We start from the raw sequence: 20152 nt of genomic DNA on the forward strand, positions 1-20152 counted from the left end.
ACAAAAGGACACAAAAAATACAGAATTAAGATAGTGTAGTTCTTGAAATAACTAGACAAAAGAAAGCTATGTGAATGTAAGCCGGCAAATATGCACATACAAATATGCACATACAACAAAATGCATGGAAAAGAAGAAAAAAGAGAGTGACAAAAATTAAACTCAAAACTGATAGAGTGTGGCAATGGCCTGTGGAAGTAGCTCCTGGTTCATATTTTCCACAGTGGCTAGGATATCCATTAAAAAACCTCCACTGCATTATGAAAATGGCATTTAAGCAGTTGTAATTATTCTTCATTCAGTAGGTATGATTTAATGAACAACTACTAGCTTTTCTTTTGTCTGAATATGCCATCCAATTTTTTCCTGAACACAGTGTTTATTGCAGAACATCACAAATTTACAGAATTGTCAATTATGCAAGTAGGTTCATTACACCTCAACACTTAATCTCTTCAGTGGTTTTGGTATATATTGCTGTTTGCTGATTAGATAGGTGTCAAACAGATGTTCAAAAGCTAAATTTGGTAAGGAAGTAAGGCTAAACCTTTTAGTTGGTTCTGGACTGTAGAATTTAAAATGCAATTTGAGTTTGGACGGTTGTGTAAAACAAGTCATGAAGGAAGAACAAACTGAGAAATTACTGAGTGAGCAATGCATATTAGGGTTATTGCTGCTGTGAAAGTAAGTGCATCTGGAAGAAAAAGACAGAAAATATACTGAAAATTAAAAGAAAGAGAAAAAAGACTGTGATCACAAAAGTGCATTCCAGAAAACCAGAAGACTTCAGAATAAAAAATTAAGTGCCCCTTAATTCTATTTGTTCCTCTATAACAAATGGAAGAAAGTAAGAATAATAAAATAAAACCAAGAATCCCTGGAATAGGGTGATCATCTTTACTAAGATGACATCAAATGAAAAAGTCAGTGTAGCCCTGCATTACCTGCATAAATACTTAAGATGATGAAGGTTATTTGTTATAACTATATATACACAGATTCTTGCATACCTAACCAAATAACTTTTCTGACTGGAAACAACTATACAATTACACTATACACATTTTAGGAAATAGATACACTCATAATGAGCAGGTCAAAAATTTGTGGGAAAACCTCAGTTTCTTCCCATGCTTCACTTCCTCCCAATTTTGTGTCTTAAAATACAATTTTTTTCTTAACTATTATATTTATTATGTTTGCCAAGATCAACAAATATGACAGCAGATATTTATGAAAGCTCAGGAAAATGTCACTAAGATTGAGAAATTGAAGAGGAATCATCACTAGCAATGTTTCCAGCTGCGTGTGTATCTGTTATTCAAATGACATATTGTACTACATATTTCGCACTGTGTTACTGACTGTTTCTTGGAATATCTAGATCTAGAGCACACAAGGGAAAATGATAAGTCAACACCTCTGACAGAATGTGTGATTTTCAGTACCAATAGGCAAACTTCACTCATGTTTGACTAGATTGATATTAAGAACAGTGAAAGCATAACATGGATTTTCAGCACAACCTAGCCAGGCCTGGGGGAAATATGAATGCTTATTTGTGCACTAGTTTGTGCTAATCCTATGTTGTAATATCTACACTGCAGCCATCAAGCTATACATAAATTAACCTTGCTATGCCTAAATGGGATCCAGTCATCTCTCAAACAGCATTATGGGTATACCTAAAATGCTATGTAGCAAAGTTAGTACTGGAAGCAATCAAAACCACTGAAGTGAGCTGACTGCAGTGTCATTTCAGATAGCTTTTATGGAAATGATCACGCTAAATGCTCACAGTGATATTAACTTAAAAAATTAAATGAGAAAGTTAGTGTAAAAGATTCTAAAACTCAATAACATGGAATTTCTCATTAAAATCAGCTACTATACTGAAGAACTGGAGGATAATAACTGCTGTAGCTATATTTTTAAAGAGTGCTAGAGTTGACTGGAAGAATCCTGAGATTTATGTCAGACTAGGTAGATTGATTCAATAAAAAATAATTCCAAAAAATGAGAAAAAGATGCTAGACAAACCCAAAAAGGTTAATCAAAACATAATGTTGAAAGTAAAGGAACAAAAGATATTCAACATTTTAAATTGAAGGAAAGCCAAAGCTGTAAGATACAATCTTGGTCATAATGAAGAACAGGTGGATTTAAAGCATGACCTATTCTGATTTGGCTATATTTTAGAAATACTGTAAGAGGAAAATTCAGAGAAGCTAAATACATATTATGCATCTGGAGAATAATCTTTTCATTTCCTCTTCACGTAGAAGGAAAAGTACAGCCCTGATCATATTTAAAATCTACTCATTTCATCTTCAAGGCTTACACAAGTAGCAGCCATGATCCAAGTATGTTTCCAAGTGAAAGATGATTGCTAAAAACACAAAATAAAATGAAATCAAAACTAACCCTACACCTCATTGTGAAAACCACTTTTTCTCAGGATATAAATAAAGTTATTAAGAAATTTTTTAAAAGGGAAGTTAGCAATGAGATGTCCCGTGGAGTTCAATCCCTTTTGACACCTGGGTCAATATTATTACATCCTCCTGTACCTGCCTTGCTAATTTTAATGAGTAAGGCTTACCATTTGTTCTCATTAAATATCTTCAACATGCAGCTGATGAGTATTTCACAACACATTTTTAATCTTTGAATTGATCCTATTAAGAGAAGGGATAATGCCCAATTTAACTTAGCACTTATTTCTTCATACTTAACTGCTACTTTCTAGATTTTATGGATCTAACCAAAGGCACCTCCTGGTTCAGAATTTCTACATGAAAAGATTTGTATAAGTATAAAGGACCATACTTTAAATGGCTAAATTTAAAATCTATAATTTTTCCATTAAATTACTTTTATTGCAAATACAGTCAAAAGAGTTTTTCTTTAGGTGAACAGTGAAGCTTGATAAAAGGACATTATATACGATCTGTAGATACAGCCATTTTCAACTCAGGCATACAGGATTACAGCACGCCTAAACATGCATTGTATTTATCAGCTACTCTAAGTAAAAGATATATATATATAAAATACATACACACAAAGAGAAAGAGAGAAAAAGAGAGATGAAATTGCAGTAAAACACACAGGGTAATATACATTAATACTACCATTTTTATTACCGTGCTATTGTCTGTGAGTGCAGTTGTATATACTGCAACATAATTACACAATGATTGTGTTAGAATTTCCTAATAGTGTTCACTATTTCTATAGTATCTTTTGGGAATCTATAAGCATCACAACTACTACTGGATTTAAGTAAGACTGCATTTCAATATTTAGTTTTAGCTACATCACGTTTTCAGCATCACATAAATATAAACACATATTTCTCAAGAACAGTTTGTTATTTTGTACAGGAAGCTCTTACAAGAACAAATAGGCCTTATGGTAAAAAAAAAAAAAGAAACTGAACCAAATACAGTAATCATCACATTTTCTATTTTTGAATTTGCTTATGTCAATAAGCGTTAATCTACAGATGTGTGTAAACGACTAAATGGAGGCAGCTCTCATCTTTCATATTTCAGCAGGAAATAATTTTATTTTCTCCACTGCATATTTTCCCTGGTTTCAGATGTTTATAAAAAAAAAAAAAGCTATGAATGACTGTCTTGACTTTGCCACAAGCTAACTTGCAAAATTTCAGAATGCTAACTGCATATACTTCATATACTCTATTTTAAAATTAATTATTGAGTTAGCTTTAAGAGAAAGACATATTTCAAATAAATATTTTATCTGCAAGTTCATATTTTACATTCTGCAGTTAAAATATAGTATTAGAATTCCTTTTAGTCAAACTAAGCATGATGGCAGAAATCCTGTAGCTAGAATACTCCTTACATTGTGTTTGCGTTTGCCACAATAACTAAAGAATTTCAAAACCTCTATAAACTGCATAGGGTTCTCTTTTCTAAATGCAGTATTTTTATCTTTTTTAAATTTATCTTCTTTATTATTTTTATACAATTCTTTATAATGAAAAAAAATCCCTTTCAACAAAATAAAATGAAAATATAAAATAAGAGTTCAATGCCTCATAATACTTTCTTAAAATAAACCATCAAGGTGAAAAAGGCAAAACCCTCTTTTTGGTAAACAGTTAAAAATAGAAATCTAGTTTTCCAAGAAATTTGGGGTATTTGGGGGTATTGTCAGTTTTGAACATGCATTCTGTTAGATAAGTGCATAACATTTTTATTTACAATAGGCTTGCACTACATTTTTATTAGGAAACTATATAGAATGCTTTATAAATATTTTGTATTTGGCATGAGGCAGAACTTTTTCAGAAGAGTATGAGTGGGTGCTTTAAAACTTTGTATTTACAGCTAAAAAAGAAAACCACTGGAATGACAAAGGAATCTTATTTAGATCATGATTTTTTTTTTTCCTTAAATTATTCTATTATTTGTATAGTTTCTAGACAGCATTTTCCTATCAAAAAGGAGGTCTCCTCTGCAAGGAACTTACTCACTACAGCTCTGATACTATAAAAAGGTTATTTTGAATTTGTACAGCTCCATTGATTTCAAGCCGGAAGTAAATGTTACGATCTCTCTGCATGGACTTTATTTCATTATTATTGTATATAATTTCTGTAAAATCTAAATGTCCATTTACAACAACTATTTTTTTCCTGAGGTTTCTCCTATGTTTAGTTGATAAACAAAATTGTATGTAATGTAGACATTTTGGCTCTTCAAGAAACAGAATGAAACCATCCTCAGAAGAAAATCTCTGAGTTCACAACACTCCCAAATAATTATGTAATCTCAAGAAACAAATAAACATACACTCTGATCCAAATGAAAAGCAATAGTTTCCTTTTAGGATCCAAACAAGCTATGTAACTAATTTTTAACAATAACATTTTGGGATGATTATCATTGTACAGCTCTATTCAACATCCAAACATAACATATGAAATTAAAAGTAAACATTGAATTTATATATTATTTTTTCTCCTTCAGAGCTTGGTTAATTTTATTTTTACATAAATAATTTTATCCATTAGTGATACTGCATTATTCTTTGTTATTGACTGAAGAAAAGATAAACACTTAAAAAAATTACAAGCAATCACATAAAAACTAATATGTATATATAGTGTGTATATATATATGAAGGTAAAGAGGGAACAAGTAAATAAATCATGTTTATAAAATTTGGGAAATTCCTCATAAGTCACCAGAAATACCATAGTTCCTTTAAAGTTTATGCAGAATGTATTAATGTCACACTTGAAAAAACTGAGAGACACTGTGCATTCAGAAAAATGAGGGACAAAAATCAGCCTTAACAAGATCAAAGCAGTGCTTCTGAAGAATTCAAATCATTCACAGATTTAAGATTTACAGAACATTTTAACATTACGGATAAGGAGTTCTCAAGCTACAGCCAAAAGGAGTGGCATCTTTTTCTTCTTTTGGTCTCTCGGCTCCTGGTTGTGCTGTCTTATGCCTTACCCACTTTCCCTCTAAACCCAAAAGAAGAAAGTTTAAGGAGCTAAATCATCAGAAAAATGGATTGTTCAAGGTCAATATTCTTTTTCTGCTACTTTTGTTCCCTGGGTCAGATCACATGAAGTTAGGTGCCAGAGCCGGTGCTAGGGAAGTGACAGGAGCATGCAAAGTATAGCAGGTAAAAGCAAGAGAGACTCTTTCATCCAGCAGTATCTAACCTCAGCTAAAAAATCACTTGACATATTCATTTTTCTTCAGCTACAAAATCCTCATATCTTCTAAACAGGACTCCTCACTTTCTCGTCTTTTTTTGGGGGAGGGGGAGTTTGGTTTCTTATTAAGACACCACAAGTCTGCAGCAGCACAATGGGAAAACCAGACCCATCTATTCACCCCTGAGAGTAACTCTTGGTGCTAGAAGAAATCGGGGGTTTGTAGAAGTGCTGTCAGCAAGCAAAGGTAGCTAGGGCTTGCTGTAAACACAGGAAGGTATAAATATTTCTGTCCTGTGGGAACAAAGCCACTGTCAATTCATTGTTAGAAGTTTGTGACCTCCTCTGAGCTCCTATAAACCTCCACCTGCTGACTTGTCATGATATGCTGGTCTAAACTATTTCTCGTAGGAAGAAATAAGATGACAGCAGTTCAAATGAAGCAATTAGTAAGCAGGATGGGTGACTTTTAGAGCACCATATGGGACTTTAAGATTTGTAAACTGGTTGGCCTAAACTTTGGAGATGCAGTTTTAAGGTGACCACAAGCTCATTTAACCTCTTTATGTCTCAATTTCCCACCAGTTAGTGGAAGACTAGAACAGCTCTACTCCATAGATGTGTTGAAATGTGTTCAGCTACTGCAGCAACGGACATCACAGCGCCCTTGGAGTGACAATCTTCTTGCCAAGTTGAATTTTCAGGCCTGGCCTATGTTAAATGTGGCTCCCCTTTATATCTCTCTGAAAAGATTCAGTGCAATACTGTTTGCATGGCTCCTTTATTGCAACAAATTTATTACTTCCCATTATCTGTACATTGAAAAGAGACCAAACCAAAACATAAAAACCCAGATGCCTGGACGTCTCTAGGTTAGAGCTTGAAAATAGCATTAAAAGTTCCTGTATCATACTTACACTGAAAATTGTTTGATGTATCCATTTTCCTTCCTTTTATTTCAGTAGATTTTCAGCTATAACACTATAATCTCTGAACAAAAGCATAATGGGCCTGAATTCTTTACATCAGCACTTTTGCTCACACTGCAGTGCAGTACAATGGGATACGTTCTGCATTGTTAGAGATGCTGTCCTTCCAATAGGATGTTAAACCAAGGTCCTTTCATGTTTCATGGCTTCACATCTAAAAAGTAAAAATTTCATTGACATTCCAAAAATATTAAGGAACAGCCATGTTGCTTCAGCAAGTATATATACCTCTTGATGTGAACATACACCCTTTATACATCCTTTGATATAAACGTGTTACAATTCACAGCCATGTACAACCTATTTTCAGAGCCACAGCAAATACTGAGTTCCTACGCATGATGCCAGTTTACAGGCAACTAATTTATTCCCTTATGAGCTCTTTCAGCTACCAGCCACTGAATAATTTTGCTTCTTTTGAGAGAGGCTACAGTATAACAGGTACGGCAAGCCCCTTCTCACATTTATGTGACCGTACTGGAGCCTGCAGCAATTGAACTGCCGGTACTAAGGACTGGAATAGCTGGGACTAATTAACATTACTAATATTAGGAACACCTGTGTCTTTATCAGAAGGAACATGTCAAATAGAAGCATACATGTGTTATATCCTTTATTAAAAATAAAACATGGCAGATATTAGAACAAACAAGTTAGTAGTGGGGAGGAGGTAATCTGCTGTCTAAGGGCAGATCTTGCTCTTGAAGTGCTAACATTAATGTCTTTCGTTTATACCATGCTAATGCACAGGGTTCTTTCCTGACACCATGTAGTTAAGTTACTTATGTAGTTTGTGGAGTCTGACAAAAAAATCCTTTTCTTCACTTACTTAAATGATTTTTGAGAATGAGATTTCTCAAATGTGGGATCTGTAGTAGGCTGGGAAGACTGGGCACACAGGTTAAGTCAGGATTTGTAATTAACTAGATATAAGTTAAATCTGTTTGAGAACTGGTTATATTTAGCCATAAAAGAAATTTACAAATTATACTGAGAAGTATTATTTCATTTTTTTATTCTGTTAAATCAAAGCACATCTGGGATACTTACTTAGTCTAATCTTCTGAACACAGAAGCTTTTCAGTTGTGTTTAAAAGCAAAGGCACCTTTCTGAATGCCTGGAATATACATTTTAGTTGCTGACATTATGAAGCTAGAGTGTAAAATGTCGGGTTTATTTTTTAAAATCATGTTAACACATGCATCTATTTTGAAAGTAAAACACAAAGGCAGGGTGGTTTGTTTGTTTGTTTGTTTGTTCTTTCACCAGATATCTCTATAACTTCTAAGTATTTCCAAAATGTGTAAATAAGATAAAATGGATCTTATCTGGGTTTAAGATAAAACACAACTTTTTTTTTTTAATATAATATAAATTGAAGTAACTAAGCATCAGACACAGTAGACTGTACAGAAAGATGCTGTGACATAACCTTCAGTATTCCAAACAGGTAACAGTCTCATTAAACAGATCAGTCTGTTGCAAAACAAAGGTCCACACACCTACAGCTTTATTTATCCCATGTACCTCATTTCACGAGCTATTCCCCTCCACCCCTAATTTTCAGTTTTAGTAGAGCTACTGAGAAATGAAAGCTTTATCTCATGTGAATCCGAATGATTAGGACTACTTCTATTATAAATTATTTAGCTGCAGCATACCAAGCTCAGGAAAGAAACGTTACTCCCCCAAAAGAAGTCCACTATTTTCCCTAAAAGAGACCATCAAATGGCTCTCTACTGAGATGGAAGGATTATGAATGTCTGCCCATAATGGATACAGTATTGTTAAATATGTAAATTTCTCACTTAAAATGTGCCCATACATATATATATGTATATATCTATATATAGATATATGTACATATCTATATATGAGTTATGTATGTTTATATATATTACAGAAATAAAATACGACATTTCTTTCAATTAAATCATGAAAAATAGGTATGAGAATTGATAATTAGTTTCTAGCAACACAGAAGATGAATTATAGAAATGGCAGTTACTGCATGTGTGTTTTTTCTTTGTTCAGTTAACAATTCAGCTTGAATTCTATTACACATCACCATTTTTCCTTCTTGCCAACCATATAGTCATTTTGGAAATTTTTTGTCAGACACAGCCTTCACAGAGTCAAGAAAATGAAGGTAAGAAAAGACTTATCCTGGACTATCTTGTTTAAGTCCTGCTTATTTGAAAACCAGTCTGTATTATTCCCACTGAAACTCATCTTTTACTAAGTACATGGAACAAGATAGGTTACAGCATTTCTTATGACAATCACCGTATTTTTCTTAATATCTACCAAAATGCACAGCTGCAAGCTTTCACAATGACAGCAATCCTGGTGCTCACATTTACTTTATTATCTACTATCTAATCGGATGCCTCAAAAGACTTCCCAGAATAGCTTTTTTCTACAGCCTCATAGATATGTGACACTGTGAAATTAAGATCAAGCATGATTAAGATCTGTGCAGGTATCAATTTTATTCCTTATGAAGGTTGTGCATATCTTCATATTTAAAACACATATTGCTCACACCTAATTGGTAATTTAAAAACAAAACAAAACAAAACAAAACAACCTAACTTGCTGTCCACTGAAGTATGTACACATGTGTGAATATCCTGCATTTAACAGAGTTGCTGCCAATAAACCACAAATTCTCATCAAAGCTTCCTGTCAGAAAGCCAACTCAATAACAGCTACTTCACTCTGCTCCAAGGCAAATGATAAATAGCCTGTGATAAATAAGGCTATGTACACAGTATACTGGAGACGTAAACAAAAAAATCAAAAGGTTTATTTCCTCATAAAGTCAAAATATGTGACAGTTGTGGAAGAAACACCTAAATAATAGCCACCTCTTTAGTGCACTGAGGTGGGTAAGAGAGAGGACATGGAAAAAAAAGTCTTATATTTCATGGTCCAGAAGACTAATACTTACTGACTTCATGAATAACTTTTTAAAAGATAGCTTGGCTATCAGGAATGTGTGTCTACCTGAGGAAGATAAACAAATTAAAGGCATATGTCCAAATAATTTTTAGACACCTAGACACCCCAGTGTATAAAGGTTTGGAAATTAGCTCAGGCATTTCTAAGAGTATTTCTCAAACAAGCAATTTGGAATCAATACCTTTAATCTTTTTCAGCCAGAAGTTTTCACATCTATGAGGTTTGTCCAAATGAGATTGTCCTCATGATGTGCGTCATTTACTGTAACCATAAACTTGCAATCAATAGCCAATGCAACTTGTGATCAATTTGCAAACATAGTGAAAACTCAACAGTCTTTAGCAGAACACTTCTGCATGTGAATCATTTGACAGATTACACTCAAGACATTTGAGCACTTTTGAAAATAAATGAAATGTCTAGAATGAATAACAAAAAAGTCCCTAGAGTGACCCTACTTAACATTCTAGGAGGTTTATCTACATGTACATACACACACACACACACACACACGCATGTATATACTTATATCTGTATTTACTTATATATACCCATGCAAGCTCTAGAAGTGTTTTGCTTTTGTCTAAAAATAGTACTCTAACTAATGTAATTTTAAAAAAGCCTATGACTAAGATAACCCTGGAATTTGTTTCATTTTCTCTGCTTTAGACTCCATTTCTCTTCCAAATTACAGGTCTTTATTGTCATTTCCACAGACAACATGCACAGTATCTAAACACGACAGAAGCAAGAGGCTTTCACGAATCACATATTATAAACTAATGTAAATTTGAGTTTACCATTAATATCTTCATTTACTGCATTTTCATAGAAAATTACTGTTTTCCACAGCTGTATTAATGTTTAAAGAGACAGACTATCACCACCCAAACCGGAATTCCCACAGACGATGCAAATGCCCTCGAATAAAATAAATATGAGGCCAGCCTGTTGTCTTAATAATCATGTACTACATTCTCACAGTCATAAGAGAGATTCATATATGGTTTCAAACTGTACCTGTTTGCTGAGCTGAAAAAAGGTAGAAAATCTGTAAAGATTTCTGTTTACTTGTATTACAGATGAATTTTGAAGATGCAAATGAGAGTGAGGTTCTAGTTCCCTGTCATAGATAGAAATCCATAGTAAAGAAACTCTCCAAAATCTAATAGAAACAAAAGCCGAAGTAAAAAAAAAGAGAGCAAATGAAAAATAGTTACAGAAAGCTAATCTGTTCCTTCCCCAAAAATTCATAAACCCATCTGTGTTGCATTGTGAAATACAGAACCGTCCGGGCATGTGCATCAGAAACTCAAAGTTTAGTCCTAAAAAGTCGCAGTTATTGACAACTGTTTCTTTTAAGCTTGCTTTTTTGCTCTTCAGTGAAACATTTAGAGATTGCATGGAGGACCCCTTAAAGCTGTGTTACATGAACAAAGGGCCCTGAGAGTAGTGAAGAAATAAAATCCCTAAGATTACTTTATTATTTTATAAATTGAAAATTATAAATAGAACTAAAAACTTGGCTGGAACTGTTGGCTAGGAATTGGAATTTTTAATCAGTAGATAACTGTGTTGCAGCCTTTACGAACTACTACTTCTCCTAGTAGTATCAACGGCAACAAGCTCTTCCTAAGTTTATCATAAAAACAGCTGAAAGCTGTTTCTCTCTTTTGGAGTATTCCAGAAATTAAGATGGGGCAAAGGGCCAAGATGGCCAGCTCTCATCTTTAAAAAGGAAACAAGTGGTAGAGTTGCTGTGACTAACCTGCCATGGACGGCAGCTGTCAGTCCATAAAGCTGGCCTATTTCCACATACTCCATAAAAGCATTGTGGTCAGAGAAAGAGTAACCAAGATAATTAACTGCCGTATTATGGCATTACTTGTTGCTCCTTCAACATATTGGTTTCATTAGCAACTAATTCTAGTTGGAACAACCTTACCATATGCATAGCAGCTCCAGGCCCAGAAACATGCTACCAGTGAGTTTCATCATTATTTTGAATTGAAATTTTCAGGATAATTTTGTGATTCATTGTTTTCATTTTTGGTCTTAATTTCTTTTTGAACATAGACTGCAGATACTTGCTCTGCCTAAAAGCAGCGTGTTTTCTAATTGTAAGTATGTACAGCATGTTGAACAAAATGAAAAAGATTTCTAAGCTGCAGTTCATTTATTACGCGTGGCAGATCACTTTATACTATACCTCTTTAGTCACTAGGAAATGCAATGTAAAAGCTAGTCAACATTAACACTTGAAAGAGTCTGACTACTTTTTCTCTATCTTATCACTGCCATTTGATGGCACCAGTATTGCTGTTTCAGAAGTGACTTTCTTTATGGTGAGAAGGGGAAAAAGAAGCTTCCCAAAAGAATAAACAGAGTTATTCACCCACCAATAGTTGAAACTACTTCTCATTCTTTTTAGTGTTTCCCACTTGTTATTGCATCCATAATGCTTTTCAAATTCTCATGCAGGGCATCTGATGCACTTCACAGTTACAATTACTGCAAAAGGAAAACTAAACTTACTGTATCAAGGTATTGAACAGCGGGAGGGTGAGGGCTAGAGGCTTTGTTCAGCTTTAGCCATTCTTTTCCAGTTCAATTTCAGACATTATGTTACAATGGTGCATGTATTGTATTCACTGGCAAAAGCCTCTACCCCATGCAGCATTTCAGGCAGATTAAAGACAGAGTAGTTTAGTCACATTACATCTTTCTACGTGGTGAGACAATCATTAGGATGTACTGCCTTCTTTAATGCAAGTTCTGATAACACAATCTAAAACGTGAATTCATTCTGTTATAGAAAATGAAGCATTGAACAAAACCCCAAAATATCAAAGCACAACACACCCAAGAAATGATGAGAATTATTTCCCCATTATGTTTATAAAATACAAGGGACTGTTTCTGGAGTAAAGCTACATAAAAATAGCATCTCATATTTCCAGAATGGATGGTAAAGTCCATCTGGTTTTACTGGTATGGAGTGAAATGGGGAGGAAAAGGTAGATCTGAGGAGAGAAGTAAGGCTATACCACACAGCATAGCTTAGTTTTCTCACATCGCTCATAAATTACTTTTAATCACATTAGCAGGGATTACAGGGACTCTTTATGTCTACCACAGTGGTGCAAAGTTTGTGATTCCTGGGTAGGACATCAGTGGGCAGCTAAAACAAAGGTACAGTACCCATTTACGGGAGCTAGGACTTCTTGATCAGCCATTATGTGAGACTATGTACTCAAAAATAAGAGACAGCATGTTTTCAAGTGAAATTAAGTTTCACCACATACCTATATGGCAGACTATTAAAAATCATCAACTTGGTAAAATGTAATTTATGAAATATTGCATCTCCTGTTTTATGCCACCTCTTTTTCTGCCTCTTCTTTTTTTTTCCTTTTTTATATGTTTCTCCTCAATATATGGGTGAACTACATTTTAAGTTCCTTCTTAATTTTCCAGTGTCATGTAATTGCTCCTTTGAGTCTAGTTCCTTATTTGTTCTAAGTTGGCTTTATTTATTTTTCCCAGTCATGCCCATTTATTCCTCTTCTAGCTTGGATCATTTATCTATTTACCTGTTGACACTTGCTCCTTTTCTGCTTTTACTCTTCCTTTTCCTTTGCTCTTACAAATCTTTCATGCTACCAACCTTCTGGCCTTTTCTGCATCAAAGAAAAAGCAGTCTAGTGAAATCTCCACTAAACTGTGGTCATGTACAAAAGAGCAAAGTTCACTTTGCAGTTCCCTATTTCTTCAGCTTTCTAGGTAGAGTTGTCTCCCAGTCAAAACATAAGAGTTATACGTCAAACTTATTTAGCCCTGCCCTTTGTATAGAAAGCAGTTTGAAGCTATGTAGTCCAACTGATGTGGTAATGAGAACCTTGGTGGTGAATTCTAAACTTTTTAAGCTTGGGTAGTGCCATATGACTGCTCCTAGTTCATAATTTCTCCAGTTCACTGCCTAAGAACAAACTCCTATCCAGACAGAACAACCTGCTCTCAAAAAGTAGTTTAACACCTCTCAATATTTCTGTGTCTTACTTAAAATCTCACTCATGTCTTCATCAGGGGCATCTCCATAGTATGTCCCCATGAAAATAATCCTTGGAGCCATGCTGTCTGAGCAAACTGTATGCCCACTTATCTTTTTTAGGCTTTTAGCCAAAAAAAATTCCTTATTTTGCCTCCAGAGGTTTTCCAGAGCTCTCCCCAAACTTTTCAGTTTGTAAAAGTAACCCACTTCTAATATCTTCCCTCCATGAACAAACTTGATGAACTGCCATTGTGCTTGAAAACAGGAAGCAAGCACAAGAGCCTCTCCTTTAGGGAGATAAAGTCCTTCCTGCCTCTCCACTTACCCCAGCTGGTCTTCTATTTCTGAAATTGAAACAGCCTTTCTGCTTTGAGTGGAGCTCTCTCTTAAACAGAGCTAGATACACACACACACACACAGAAGTTCTCTGTAAAAATCAGAACTTTTCAATAATTGTCAATTTTGACAGAAAGTTGACTTGAGAAAAAATAGAAAGGAAGCTGTCTGATAATGTAAAAAACATCCTGTTTCAGCATTTTCAGATTTTTTTATTTCCAAATTACTTTTGGAAAGCTTTATATTAGAAGGCCAAAGTCTAAACCAAACATCTTATTTTTTCTTAAAATAAAAAGGTTGAATTGATCTGGAATCCTACTTTTACAAAAAATGTCAGCATCAAACTCAAAATGCATTTTGAAGTTACAGAATTCCCTTTGGAAAAGAAATGTCATGGTTCTGAATGATATTTAAATCACTATCTGTCATTTTTTGATCCAACATTCATGGTGGAATCTTGAAACATACTACGCTAACAACATAATCTGCTCATTTTCTTCATCCAAACTGGAGATTACTGTTAAAAATGAAGGTTACAGAAAAAGTTATCAGTAAAAATAGCATTTTCAAATAGACACAGATATATTTTTCTGACTGGCAGAACTTGTTTTAATTCATATCAACCAAAGGAGCCAAGTAGGAACAAGAGTTGCATGCTGAAGAGTATGACTTTACATGAAAAGGTAGCAAAATGTGTGTCTATCCCATCTAGTGGAAGACCTCTTTTACACTACAGCAATCCTCTGCAGGCTATTTACTTCAGCTTTGCGATGCACTCTGGTATCATGCTGGGACACCTAATTATACCAGAGGGACTCTTTCAAAGACCGAATAGCACAAAAAAAATAGAAATCATTTTAATCATAATTCAGAAAGGCATTCTCATTTCAAATGCTTTTCAAATTGATGTCTCACTCCTCATGAGTTCTGGAAATCTGTGTTAGTGGGACTTGGTTCTGACACTGAGTTATGCTGTCCTAGATATGGAGTGATGCCCTCTCTAATTCGGTTTTCCTTTTTGGACTCTACATTCTTACTTGCACATACATGCATACACACACACACACAAAGATGCTACTTACACAGTTTTAGTCTAGATTTGTCTTCTCTCAGGTTATCTTCACAATTACCCTTCTGCATTTTTCTACCCTTACATTAGGACCCCATCCACCACAGATGTGTTGTCAAAGTGCTTAAGCTTCCAAACTCAAATGTCTACCTAAGCAAAGAAGAAAAGGAAAAAAAAAAAGTAATGTTGATGCTATAGCACTCATAAAGTTTGGCAAATTCAACACATTCAGCAAACTGCTATTCCTTGCTTATTGTGTGCAGACATAGAGAGAATCATTGAGAGACAAAGCCAAGAACGCAATCTGCAAGCTGTGTGAAAGAAGTATTGAGAATTCATCAAAACAAAACAAATAGGAAAAAATAAAGAAAAAGAAAAAAGAAAGGAAAATAAAATAAGACATACTTCTGGAATACCTCTTGAGAACTCTGAGATTAGTTCCCATGCTGAGATGGGATAGGCTTGCTGGGTAGGATTGTGTTGAAGTTCACTTTTTTTTGCAGAACAGTGATGTTATCACTCCTTAGACTGCTATTGTAGCCACACTTTCTCTGCCATCTTTCACACTAGTTTGCTCATGTGGTGAGTTTGATCTTGGCTGGCTACCAGAGGCCCACCCAGCTGCTCTCTCACTCCTCCTCCTCAACAGGACAGGGGGAGAAAATAAGATAGAAAAGCTCATGCGTTGAAATAGACAGAGAGATCACTTACCAATTACATTGGGGCAAACCAGACTGAACCCGGGAATATTAATTTAATTTATTGCTCATTAAAAATAGAGTTGGATGGTGAGAAACAAAGACAAAACCTAAAACACCTTCACCCCACCCCCAATTATTCCCAGGCTCTACTTCACTCCTTCATTCCTGATCATGTTGACAGCTGTGGAAGTATCTCGGAAAGCTTCAAATTCCTAACCTAGCAGCCTGATTTGTATTTTAAATCATGCTGACTTCTGCTGATAAGTGTGGGCAAAAGGCTGCTTGTGTAGTAATCTAGACTATAAATAAACAAATGAATAAAACCATCCACATTCTGTGGGTACCATTCATGTGGGGGTGAGGACAGGGCATAGTTGTCTTTAATTTAAAAGAGCCAAACTGGTTTTGCCTCATTACCAATAACTTCATAATTAGTGCTGAGTTCCTTTATTTCACTGCCTTTCCTGGTTTAATTTCAGAACCCCAAAGCTAAGAGAAGTTTCTTTCCTCACAAAAAAAGCTTCACAAGCATTGCCTATCATCCATGAGGATCCTCTTTTATGACACAGCAGACTGTTGGCAGAGAAGAGAGTGCACTGCATGCTGACAATAAATTTTCTGAGGATATACTTTGGTTAATCATTTTTTATGATTGTACTATTAGTTTACTAGGAAGCAGCAGCTGTTATAACACTTTTTTCACCACTCTACCAAATTTGACAAATAAAAGAAAACATCGATATTTTGCAAACTATAATGAGATCTCATTCTATATAAGATCCACTTGAATTGTCTGGTAGTGACCTCCAAAGTTTCTGTAGGGTTACAGCTTCTGTACTCTCCTCAGCAACCATAATTATATAGCACTTGAGCCTTGGGAAACAGATATACATTCCAATGAGACAAAGAGAGAAATTGCCCAAAGACTGCCCTGAGCTCTGTAATGCCTTTCTTAAAAAAAAACCAAACCAAACCAAAAAAAACCCAAACAAACCACAAAACCTTAAAAAAATCATTCTCAAAACAGGCTTCAGCATTCTTTTTTTCATCAAAACAGTATGCTAGGAAAAGAAAGTTAATGTGCGTTCAATTGTTATGACTAAAGTCAAACTTCTGTGTCAGTCCCAAGACAGTGCCTAGATCAGGAGGCCACAGCAATAAGTTTTCCTGATGAAGATATTTTGGGTTTGTTTTTTTTTTTTTGGGGGGGGGGGGTAGACATATACATTTCCCTTGATTCTTAACTTGTAGATGTTACAGTGGCACACAGTACCAGCATATGATTCTACTGAAGACTTTTACATTTTTTATAGGCTAGCAAATGATATTGATTCGCCTTTCCCTGTTAGTCTTGAGGAGGCATGGGATTTAACTTTTTTGCTTTTTTGAAAGCAGATAGGACTCATGGAACTTAACATTTCTCAAAAAACTGTCTTCAGTTTTTGTCCAGAAGAGCAGTTCTGCTGGACACTGTTAGTAATAAAATTGTCCTTAAATATTCACTTCTTCAGGATTATCTTTACAGCTCAGCTTGGCACACAGATGACCTCTAATTGTTTAACCAGACAAAAAGTAATCTAGATTGCTGATGGCAAAAATCCTCTTCACAGTTTGATGAATTGTGACAAAGCATTTTTACAACTTTGTTCTGCTGGTTTGTTGCAGAGAAAGAAGTATTCCTCCCCTCTTGACATGCTGTCCAGATAACTTGAAATAGTGGGAATTGTTACTATTATGTAGGTAAAACTATTATGTGTAAAGCGGTATTATGTACTATGAGAAAATAGATGCATCTAGCAGGACCTAATAATAACACATGCTCTCATAAATCTGTTTTGATTACTCTGGATTTCTACTTTCCCCAATGCCTCATATACACTGAAGAGTGACAGTAGAGTGATTCACTTCAATTCCATTAGTCACAGGTAAATGAGCATCTTCTAAATTTATAGTCAAGACAGCTACTTGACTGCAAGTTATCTGGGTGAACTTCAATACTGAGAGGCTGAAGGTGAAGAAAAAAAGGAATAGGAAATGATATCACTTAAGTGGACAGTGCTCACTAGACATTTTTCTTATAAGGAAAGTGAGATACATAAAAAATACCCAGCCAGAAGCAGGGTAAAGAGCTTCTTCGCAGTCAGCGTACTGCCCTTGCCAAGGATTTAAGGACCTTTACACATCTAGCTGTTGGACTGCCTGCATTTATCCACACATTTGTCAGCTCTAGATTGTGTTAGCAAAATGTATCCTGACACCTTGAAAATTGCTTAGAAAGAAAAGCTTGTGAAGAACAATTTTGTCCTTTTATATATCTTATAAGAAAGGCTTGACAGAAGCTTTCATTTGCTTCTAATCCATAAACTACACCAAATGTCTTGGCTCACAGTGCTCTTAATCCCATATAGCCTATATTCTCCTCATTGTCATCACAGGACATGGGTAAGATATTTTCATGCAAAATAAGTGAATGCTGAAAAGATGTAGTTATCTTTTAATGGCAATTATTTGCCAAATAGGTGGATAACTTTGATCAAGAGAAAAGAAACCCAGAATTTCTTATTGCAAAACCAAGCTTTTATTTTTTAAAGCATCTTAAAAATTAGGTAAGATGACAAAAAATTTTTTATTTAGTCTGACTTCAGATATTTGGAGGTTGTCATCTAAGCAGAAAATGAGTATGGGGAAATTTGCTTTAATTTAATTTACTGATTAAGCCAAACTTAAGAATCACAATGGTACTTTTCACGCAGCAGCTACCTACCTTTTAAGTGAACAGTTTCAACTGAGATCATGTTATTACCAGAGAACAGTCTTCAAACCTATTTGATCACCAAAGAAACCTAAAGCTGTGTTGGGTTTCAAAGACATGTGTCAATCCCTATGAGTTTACTCATGTTTAACTGAAGCATGAATCTTAAGTGATAAAGATTTTAGTTTTAGTCACAGGGAAGATAAGACTTTATTTTACTGTTTGCTTGGGTAGGATAACACTGGATTTGTCCACCAGATGCTGTTCGATTTTTTACTGAATTCAATACTGAAACAACTTTAGGTGGTTTACAAGAAGTAGGTGCTGCCTTAAAATCTGCTGATTCCTTGTCTGATACCCATTTAGGTACCTCTGTTATTCAAGTGACAGCCACAGATGCTGATGATGCCAACTATGGAAACAGTGCCAAAGTGGTGTACAGCATCCTTCAGGGACAGCCATATTTCTCGGTGGATCCAGAAACAGGTTAGCAATTCATTCAGTCTTACTTTTTTGCAATGACAGAGACAGGATGCAGGGATCAAGACACTTTTCACTTGCATTTAAATATTGGAAAAGGTGTATGGCATCATATGACTTGACACGAAGCTGATACATTTTTTCTAAATGGAAACTGGAATCACATTAAAAGTATTCCTTTTTTTTTTTGTTAAAATATTATTGCAGAAGAACTGCTTTACTTGGTATGAATAAAAACTTCTGGAAGACAACTGTTAGCTGTAAGGGTCAACAGTTCAGAAAGGGTGTAGAATATCATAAAGGGTCCAAAGAATCATGAAAGTATTAAAGCTTACTTTACACCAATTTCTGGGAATTTCATCTGTTTGTCTTTAAGAAAAGGAAAAAGGAGCTGGATAATTTCAGACTATAAGGTAAAAAAAAAAAGATCCCCAAAGGAAAATTAATTATTTCTAAAAGTTTGTTATAGATTCTTGACCATTGACAATTTTTAACTCAAGATGTTTTTTGAAACTATATTCTGATTCCAACGGCTATTAGAATTGAAGTGGGAAGCATTCATGGTTTTAAGTTGTAAAGCATGAATGGAAACCCTTTTCACTGTTATTTAGGAAATCAGATAAAAGACAGACACAAAGAAGAAAAACTTGTGTCAACTTTGGAAATCTATAATGCAAAATTGGTTTTAAAAAAAAAAAGCAAACAACACCCTCCGCCCCTCCAGATACCTAATCCTTAGCAGGTGTTGCATTAGCTTGTTCTTGCACATTATCAAAATTCTTCTGGTCTGAGAATCCAGAACTTAAGTGCAATTGTGCCCAGAATCCCTGAAGTTCCTAACCCATTGAGCATGCTCAGATGATGGCTAATTCCCTTTTGAATCAATTTCTTTTTTAAATACAGCAAGGGCATTATATCAGAAAGATAACAAGACTCACATGGCTACAGTTTTAAAAGGGAGCACAATGATTTTGCCTAGGATTAAAGTGTTTGGGTTTTTTTCCCCTTTTGCTCTCTCTCTCCATTTTTTCTCCAATCTCGTACTCAAAACACCTTTATCAGGCATGAGCAGGGAAACCGGACCAGTACCACACCGGCATTA

The 20152-nt window shown here is 34.9% G+C and overlaps 1 protein-coding gene across 1 annotated transcript in view; it reads left to right on the top strand.

Annotated features, from left to right (window-relative positions):
* CDH9 (cadherin 9) overlaps nt 1–20152 on the top strand; it is a 100059-nt gene that overhangs the window by 57335 nt on the left and 22572 nt on the right. Inside the window, exon 4 of the mRNA XM_052781027.1 lies at nt 18937–19056. Coding sequence (XP_052636987.1) covers nt 18937–19056 — 120 coding nt within the window. The remainder of the gene's footprint in view (nt 1–18936; nt 19057–20152) is intronic.

The sequence above is a fragment of the Harpia harpyja genome, chromosome 1, assembly GCF_026419915.1.
Source record: "Harpia harpyja isolate bHarHar1 chromosome 1, bHarHar1 primary haplotype, whole genome shotgun sequence".
NCBI classification, from domain to species: Eukaryota; Metazoa; Chordata; class Aves; order Accipitriformes; family Accipitridae; genus Harpia; species Harpia harpyja.